Source organism: Cannabis sativa, chromosome 4, assembly GCF_029168945.1.
Source record: "Cannabis sativa cultivar Pink pepper isolate KNU-18-1 chromosome 4, ASM2916894v1, whole genome shotgun sequence".
NCBI lineage: Eukaryota > Viridiplantae > Streptophyta > Magnoliopsida > Rosales > Cannabaceae > Cannabis > Cannabis sativa.
This window is the reverse complement of record NC_083604.1, coordinates 6,542,814-6,552,074: the sequence shown is the minus strand read 5'-3', so window position 1 is coordinate 6,552,074 and position 9,261 is coordinate 6,542,814. Positions and strand designations below refer to the sequence as shown.

The 9,261-nt window shown below is 34.3% G+C and overlaps 2 protein-coding genes across 2 annotated transcripts; both read right to left on the bottom strand.

Annotated features, from left to right (window-relative positions):
* Window positions 1-474: 474 nt before the first annotated feature.
* Window positions 475-4,674, bottom strand: LOC115714275 (protein SIEVE ELEMENT OCCLUSION B). Its single transcript, XM_030642912.2, has 8 exons — window positions 4,376-4,674; window positions 3,674-3,900; window positions 3,481-3,570; window positions 2,893-3,344; window positions 2,672-2,772; window positions 2,433-2,578; window positions 1,483-1,965; window positions 475-1,391 (listed from the first exon to the last, which is right to left on the bottom strand). Exons 2-8 carry the CDS (start codon window positions 3,863-3,865, stop codon window positions 687-689), a joined length of 2,169 nt encoding a protein of 722 aa, XP_030498772.2. The 5' UTR covers window positions 3,866-3,900; window positions 4,376-4,674; the 3' UTR covers window positions 475-686.
* Window positions 4,675-5,549: 875 nt separating this feature from the next.
* On the bottom strand, window positions 5,550-8,712 carry LOC115714539 (protein SIEVE ELEMENT OCCLUSION C). The gene is made up of 7 exons (XM_030643272.2): window positions 8,258-8,712; window positions 8,001-8,108; window positions 7,477-7,920; window positions 7,267-7,378; window positions 7,020-7,147; window positions 6,431-6,919; window positions 5,550-6,335 (listed from the first exon to the last, which is right to left on the bottom strand). The coding sequence occupies exons 1-7, from the start codon at window positions 8,429-8,431 to the stop codon at window positions 5,712-5,714; spliced, it is 2,079 nt and encodes a 692-aa protein (XP_030499132.2). The 5' UTR covers window positions 8,432-8,712; the 3' UTR covers window positions 5,550-5,711.
* Between the last annotated feature and the right edge of the window lie 549 nt (window positions 8,713-9,261).

Sequence of the window (9,261 nt, the reverse complement as noted above, 5' to 3'; positions counted from 1 at the left end):
AGGTTTACTAGAAAGACAATCCAAGATAGCATTGGGCAGAGATTTCAGAGATAATGAGGTTAAGGGGCTTATTATTTTCAGGTGTGCATGAGAATTTTAATGCTTCCTGAAGTGTCTGCATTAGCATTACATTTGCGCCGTGCAAAATTGGTTAGATTTTAAGACACTTGTAATTGAATCTTTCAGCAAGTTCAATCAAGTATTCTTTTATCCCTGGATCCAAGGATGATTATGGTAACCGATAAGAGAGAGAGTGAAGTGGTATTGATAAATCCCATAGTTGAGTGAAGCTGCTCTATGACATGTATCATTGTAACTACTTTGATATTTTTCATAAAGAAATTTCAAAGGCAAAGGCAACTCCAATAACTGGATATGAGATTACTCAATGTTTGTAATCTGAATCGATAAAGTTTCTGGTCACTTTATGTTCTGTCATTTGTTTTAGCTATAGAAACATTGTACTCTTCTATATAGAATTGAAGATTACATACCTTGTACTCTTCTACTTATTTTAATTTTCCAGTTTGATGATATTAAATTCACAAATGCTGCCATTAAGAGTTAATAATTAATAATTTTGCATTAGAATTACAGCAGTAAAATTAGTATTTATTCACTAAAACTCCGGTGATGACACTCGAAACAAAGGCAGTGTCACTGCACGTATAGTGAGTGTAGTCATGCTAATCATATCCATATGAAGATCTATCAGTGCAGCAGCTATAAGTGACCATCTTGTCCATCGGTTTGTTACAGGCAGCACAAGATATTCCCTTGATTTCGGTGTCAGGCAGTATCACACTAATACAGTGTGGGAGGTCATTGCAAAGCTGGTGGTAGTAGATTTCCAGAGCTCTGACAAATCCATAATTCTCTGCTCTCTCCTTCCACTTTTCATGATCAACCAAAGCTCTCAACAATAACTCCCCATCAGCCTCAAACAACATATCCTCAGTTCCTCCACTGATCACAGCCCACCCTTTACTGCTGGAGCCAAAACTCAGCATGTTAACGATTCCAGAGAATATAGAATGATACTTCTGCCCCTGCACCGGTGCCACGAAGTCAGGATCATCTGGAATGAAAAACTCATCAACTACTTCCTCCTGTTCTGGGATGGCCAGTGGGGGCTCAGACATGCACATCTTCTCCATTCTTAGCCAGAAGTATGAGATGAGTTTCCACTCAAGCGCTTTGCTTAGCCTTTCACGTTGAGTAACATTGATTAACTTTTTCACAACTCTTTCCCGAGATCTGTTCTTACCTGCATAAAGCATCTCAAGCTCAATCCCATATCTTAGTGCAACTCCTTTTGCAGTCCTTGTGAAACTCCGGATCCATTCCATGTCTTCTCCTCCATATAAGCATATATGTTTCCTTTCTTCAATCTGAAAAGTTAAAGATTTTATAAGAAATTTCAACGAGTGTATGCACGACATAACATGTCAAAAACATTGTTGAAATGGCTGTAAAGCCTACCCAAGTAGGCAAATATTGGTCAATTCCTTCAGCAAGAAGGGAAATTGTCCAATTCCGTTGCTGCCAGAGTGATAATTCTTTTTCCAAACTAAAAGGATATGCTTGATTTCCCCAAATGCACATCATTTGTGTTGCATCCTTATGCACGATTCTGCCATCAGTGTTCATCACGACAAGAAGTGGCTTCTTTACAAAGTTACATGTCTCCCTGATGTACCTGATGACCTGTGGTGCTAACTGAGAAGGATGACACACTGATAGCCATTCCATCTGATCTCTCACTTTGTCAAATAGCCGGTACGTATCCTTTGTCCAATTATCCATAACAGGGATCCAAACTATTTCATACTGGTTCTCTTTTCTGCTGTAGTCATCCAACTTTTCAGGGTAAATTTGCTGTAAGATCAAATAATCTTCACAGACAATGTTGAGGTCTGTAATATATAGTGCCACAACCTTACCCTTCAGATCTTCAATAGGAACCTGTTACAATAATAAAGAACTTAATTAGCTAGAAACAGGAGCGCTTGATTTTGTTAAGAGTTTCTTTTTGATAATTATAAATATTAGAGATGGTTTAATTAAAAGTGAATTGCATAGACTTGTTTTATCTATATACACATGACAAGCATCTTCTTCAACACAGAATGTTCATGAATTTTTAAATTGATTCTTAACTTCTTTCAGATCTTTAATTCTACACATAAAATAACTAGAGAGGATTTATTTCAAAATTAAACATCACAGGGCTGTTTGACTTACATGGTAGGCATCTTCTTCAATCTCAAAATTAAAATAAAAAAATCAAGCAATTATAATTGTTTTCTAAATGTGGTTGAATGCTAGTTCACAATCATATATGTCTCAACTATTGGCCTGCTGATGGAATTTATAGTAGTCAAGATACATTGAAAATTGAAAAAATGAAATCTGAGATTCAGAAAGCAAACCAAATTTTGATGGAGGCAATCATAGAGCATAGGTTGAGAACCATCCTTCTCTCGGAAAATAATGTTGAGGGATTTCGAGTTATCAATATCTGATGTTTCCAAAACTCTTGTGAATGAAAAGAATATTTCATCATCTTTCTTCTTTTCTGAATGAAACGATTTTTTATTACTCGTTAGGTACTAGTGACAAATAGGACAAGGGCAAAGGTTCACTCACATTAAGAAGGTATAGAGCTCACCAATGAATTTATAACAAAGATTAATTTTCATTACAAGTTGGCTTCTTATCATCTCAAGCTTATGGCCCAAAGATGATAAATCCCATGACTTGGATAAGTATCTGAGATAAACCAAATTCAGAAATTCATAAGTTTAGCATAACTCTCTACCTCTATTTGAATATATAAACATACAGATCAACAAAAGCTCTGAACTGTTAATATGAACATAGAAAACATACTTATGGTCCATGGCTGCGATGCTCATAATTTGTGAAGCACAATCCACTGTACTCTGAATGGTCCAGTAAACAGCAATTGGGATATCAGCAGTGGCAGCTATAATTTCAGGTGATTCAGGGGTGAAATATTCATTGTGGGAAAGCTCATATAATTCTATAATGCTCTTTGTCATATCAAGTATTGCCTTGACCACAAGAAATATATCTTGGAGCTTTGATTTCAAAATCCCTGCCAACTCCAATGTTTCTGGAAAATTCTCAAGGAGCGCCACTGCTTTGGCAATTGAATTGGTATAGTGAAGCTCAGACACCAGCCGAAATCCACCAAAGTTCATGGCAAAAGATCCAACTGCAAGTACCAGCTTTGCATCCCATCTATAATGTCTGATAATTTGTAGTATGTCCATTGTTGTGTTGTGTGCAGCAACCCCCTTAAACCAATCACAAAATACCTGTCTTGGGAAATAAAAACATAGCTGATAAGCAACACAATTATCAAGAATGGCCTTTTGATGTATACATTACTCCAAATCAAGACTGAAAAAATAGCAAATATTTTCATTTTCTGTTAGCTACAATGCACTTAACCTCGCGGGAAATTGCAGCAGTTATACTTGGAAGTTCAAACAATATCTCTCGGTGGTCAGAATACAGCACCTTCTCATTGGCTAAACTCGCCTGTAATCACAAAACCTACTATATCACTTCACCTAAAAATATGTAAATATATATATATCATATGAAAGTGCAAGACCAATCAATTATAGTGGGCTTCCTCTACCTGAACATTTCCATGAAGATCAGTTGTAGTACGAGAAAATATGACCTCAATTATGTAAAGAACAGGCTTCAATGCAAATGTAAGCTCATCAGAGTGATGAGTTTCAATAATTTTGTCCTCCAACAACCTTGCATTGTTTGAGAAAATAGAATGAGTTGAAACACCCTCTCCTTTGGACTGCTTAATTGCCATTTTGGTTGCTTTCTCAAAACTAGAATCCCTTGCATCTGCCATTACATGTTGTTTCATTCAGAAAAAAACTAGTGATGCTGTATTTTCAGAATAATTAAATAAATAAACTGTGGGGCTTTAACTCAATCTCTTTTGTGTAGAAGAAATTTTGCCAATGAAAAAAGAAAAATTAAAACACTAAAAGATAGAGTCTTTTACACAATCAGTGACAACCCATTTGATTGGTTGTTTTAGAACTTTCTGAAATTGTTCTCAGCAAGCAAAGTAATATGAATATATTCACTCTTGGCAGAGACATTTGTTTAATAGTAACAACAAGTTTGCACACTGTTAAATGTAGTCAAATATAAAAAAATTCATTTACGATGAAGCTGAATGAGAATCCAAAAAACAAACCGTGTTTAAAGCTTCCATAAATGAATATATATGAGAATTGAAGAACAAGATATGCTTTTTGTATTTTATTGAAGAACAAGATATGCTTTAAAAGGAAAATGAAAAGCAACGTACCCTGTTAGAGTCAATTGAAGCGTAAAACATGTGAGGAAAATGAAAAGGAAAATCCTTTGGGAAACCTATCAGAAAAGGTGTATTGTAGGCCTGAAGAAACCTATTTGCCATGGACGCCATGTCCCCAATGTTGGCTCTCGATTCCCCGCAAAATAGTTGGAATAGCTGTACGAGAAGCCAGTTAAGGTTGAGAGTTTGAGTAGAAAAAAAAAATAATCGTCTTTGAAGATTGACCCATGATGAAGATGGGTGTGTGTAAATTGTAAATACAATCGAATAGTTTTTTTGAGATAAAGACACAGTAAAATGAAGAATTTGAACCTAATTTGGACCCCAAAAAAAATTGATTATTGTTGAACCTCATGTCCAATCATTGGAGGTTAAAAAAAATGTTGTAATTAATAAGATGAGATTATTACTAACTCAAAAATAGAAAATAATATTAGAGAATTCTTAAATAATTTACACTGCCAAAAAAATATACGATTATGAAAAAATCAATAATTAAAATAGATTATTTTGGTTATAGCAATAATATTTTGGGAGAAAGAAAGGTGTATGATAAAAGATATGGATTGCATTAACATATCAGTTCACACATTATCAAAACTGTCTAACAGAATTATATTCATTGCATTCTAGGAGAATTATTTATGGCTGAAATGCAGTACAGAAAGAGCCTGAAAATATTAAAGCAGGATTAGATGAGTGTACAGTACGGTGTACGAGATTTTATTTCAAAATTAATGGATAATAGAAAGAATAGTCTATTCATCTTATATATATAATAATTTATTTTTATACATTATTAATGTGAAACTAACTCTAATATATTTTTTTTTGAGCTTGAAAAGTATGTATATAATGAACGACCTTTAAAAAATTACAGGGCCGAACGTGACATTTTAAAGAATCACACAAAATTTGTGAGTGTACACATCATGAAATTTGTAAATTTTGAAATAGGTCAAAAACTCAATACTGAAAACTCAAATTGCTTGAACTCACAACGAGAAGTTAAAGGGGAAGCAACCAAAGTTTTTTTTTAGTTTGGCTCGTTTTTTTTTTTTTTTAGACTACTGGTATTTTGAACTCACAACGGATCACAAACGACTACTAGAAATTAGAATAAAAGCGGCTATAGTGTATGGTAACTCTAATAGTGATCACCACATTAATAAATATGTAAATACTTATTATTTAAGTGTGTAGTAGTAGGAATACTCAGTACTCAATGTCATAATTTTATGAACCAAAAATTACGTTAACAAAACAAATTATTCTGTTTCGAGAGTCAGAAATTAGAGCGGCCTAAATTAACAACTCTTAACTGACTTTATTTATAAATGACAAACTTCTTCCATGGTAGCTTGCACTTTTCACAAACTCTCATGTCTTCCACCAATTCTTCTTCTTCCCCATAAGGAATGGTTTTGGATTCATGACCACAAGGCTCATCACTTAGTGGAGGGTCAATGGCTGTTCTAAGTGCACCTAAAAATCCCAACTTTCCCACTTTTGCTTCCCACTCCAGAAACCTATTTAAGCACTCCATCATTTTGCTTCCTTCAACTCTAACAATGTCGTTTGAAGATCCTCTCCCTATAGCCACCCAACTCTTGTTGCTATTTTCATTATTGACCAGAGCTGAAGCCTCTTGTAGAGCTTGATCTGTATCAAGTGAGTAACCAAGCTTGAGTTTTGATCTTATTATACTTTCTAACCGAAGCCAGAAAGACCTTCTTTTGGTTAAACACAAAGAAAATAATGAGTCTCTCAGACCTTCCTCTTGAATTAAAGATAGAAATTTCTGTATCTTTTCACTTTCATTCCTTGTCCCCACGTAGACCATCTCCAGCTGAAGACCTGAGTTTCTAATCTTCTTAAGCTTTGAGTTAAACTCTAGTATCCAATCAATGTCTTCACTTCCATAAATGCAGATGTATCTGTTTTCATTCACCTGAAAATGAAGTCAAAGGTTTAATCTTTAAGCATCTATTTATATAGCTTTGGTAAGTACATGAAAAAAACAGAGTTGGGAAAGTTGAATATTACCCAATTAGTAATTAGGGGATCAATTTCATCTACCAGAAGTTGAAGATTCCAGCTCTGTTCTTCCCAAAGCTCTTTTTCTCTTGAATTTGAAAAAGGGTATGCTTTAGCACCCCAGATAAAGATCAAATCTAATGCATTTAAGTTTGAGAGGTTTCCTTGTGTGTCTAGAACAACCATAATTGGGTCATCTCTGTAGTTCCATTCTTGTTTAATAAATGTCACCACTCCTGAGTTGAGTGACCATGGCTGCTTTATTGACCACCAAGGAATAGACTGTGACAGAACTCTGAAACTTCTCTTCTCAGCATCAGTCCAAGAATTAGAATCTGGAATTGGAATCCACACAATTTCATAACTTTCCTCTAGTATTTCGTTGTAAGGATTATCACATGTTTGCTGAACCAATAAGAGTAACTCTTCTATAGGTAAAAGCTCTGGCTTTGTGATCAGAAGTAAGACCACCTTGTTTTTAAGTTCTGGCAAACCAAGCTGTCAATGGAAAGAAATAAGAAGGTTAAAGTAGTTAAGCAAAAATATAACTGTCATTCTCAAACCAAGTTTTCAAAGCTTAGAAAAAGAAAAAGCATACCTTTACTTGTGTGGAGCAGTCTAGTAGTGGATAGTTATCTCTGGTGGCAAATAATATTTGAAGCACTTCTTGGTTTTCATTGTGTTCCTCATTAAAATTATTCAGCAGACTTTGATACAGCTGTGACTCTATTGAGTATATATATATATATATATATATATATATATATATGGACATATAAGGAAATTAAAATTCATCAAGCTGAGTAAAATTTTTCAAATTGTATTATGAAGTATTAAGTAGTGACCTGTTTGTTTACTGCATTCCTCCACCTGATGGTTGAGGTTATTGTACATGCCTTTCAGTCTATTGACCAGACTTGAGAGCTCCCATGTTGCAATTGTTGTTGAATCTGAGTACTTGAATATATAATCAGATAATTCATCCATTAATTAAAGCATTTTTGTTAAAATAAGAATGATTAAAGCAAGTGGAATTGAAGAACAAGCGAATGTACTTGCACAGGTGTCATGGCTTTCAAAGCTGAGACTTGAAAAGAACATGTCAAGATGCTTCTGATGATCCAATAAACAGCTAAGTAGATGTTATACTGAGTAATAGACTTGTTCTCCTTATCCAACTTTACTTGTGAAAGTGGCAAGGATTCATATTTGATTACACACTTGGTTAAATCTATAACTGTCTTCATCAGCAAGCTTAAGGCCTTAAATTGGCGAGTGAAGGCGCTCAAATCGCTTGGCAACTGCTTAAGCATTGCAACTGATAATGCCAATGTGTTTCTTGGATATATCTGCATTAAGAGCCAAAATTCACCATAGCTTTTTACAAAAGTTGCAAGAACTATAACTGCTTTAGCATCCCATCTGTAATTTCCGAGCAAATCGAACAAGATCATAGTCTTTTCATGTAGACTTCCTTCACCAGAACACTTGCATAGTATCTGTCATTGTTTCAAGAATATTTGATCACACAATGTATGTACCTAATGAGAGTTGAGAAGAAGGGAAGAAAAGGAATTACCTCATGTGAGATCTTGTTAATGAGATGTGAAAGAGTTTCTTTGAATCCAAAAGCTTCAATGTCTGTGATTTTCCCCTCATCATTGTCAATGAAATCTAGATCAGAAATCTGAAGAAAAGAAAGTCCTAAGATTAATAGATCAACTACTCTGATCAAAGATTGTAAACTACTTAGATGCATATTTGAAAAGAAATTGTAGAAAAATTAATAAACTAGAAGGAATTAGAGATGGGGAGATTGGTTAAAATTAGTAGTACTTCTGATATAGTAGCATAAAACATGATATTCTCCATGGCATGAAGCAGCTGATCCGAGTCAAGACGGCGGTCATCTGGGTCATGGCTCAGGAGTAGCTTCTCAATCAGAATATCTTCCAATGTAGAATTGGAATGAAGTGTGAAGGAGTTTGTTTCCTGCAAGTTCATGGCCATGGTGATAGTAAATAAGGGATTAAAGGAAATTTAGTGCATGAATAAATGTTATGTGACTACATTACAAAGGGAACAATAATAATGAAAAAATAAACACTTTGTTATTGGGAAGTGATGTGCAGGATTTTCATGTGGGAGACCACACAAAAGGAAAGAATGTTCCTTTTAAAGATAGTTGAGCTGCACACGCCAATTCACATTCAAGGCCTTCTTATCACTTTTCCTTTGTGCTTTTGGTTTTGTATACTAATATAGTGAGTAGTGAACCACATTGAGTGAGCTTGATTTTAATGTAGTAGCTACTATATATGTATATATTTATTACTGAGGTTGGTCATACTAGAATTCCTAAATACTTCTGGAAACCATATGTCAAAAGGGAAAAGAGAGAGCTTTTTGGTTCATGGTAGGGCCGGAATAAGGGGAAAAGAGCTTGATTTCCCATGCACTAAGGGGAAACACAAAAAAAAAAAAAAAAAAAAATGAGCTTAAAAGCATGAAGTAATGCTCTGGGTCAATTCTCTATTTTAGTCCAATATCTAATTCTCTATTTTTACTATTGATTTTAGATCTTATAGTTATTATAATGTAAGGTGTATATTTTTACGATATAAGACTGCTTGTATACAATTAAAACTTGGTTAATTAGGATTTTTGTCTCTCGAATTTTTATATGTACCAAATCATGCTCCCTGAACTTTTAAGGTCATTAAAAGTACTTTCTAAACTATTGAGAATGTTAGATTTAAAGACTTTTGTCCAATTTTAGTAAAAAAATAGTCTAATATGGATGAAAGTTATGAAGGTATGATCTAATGCATTTTAGATTG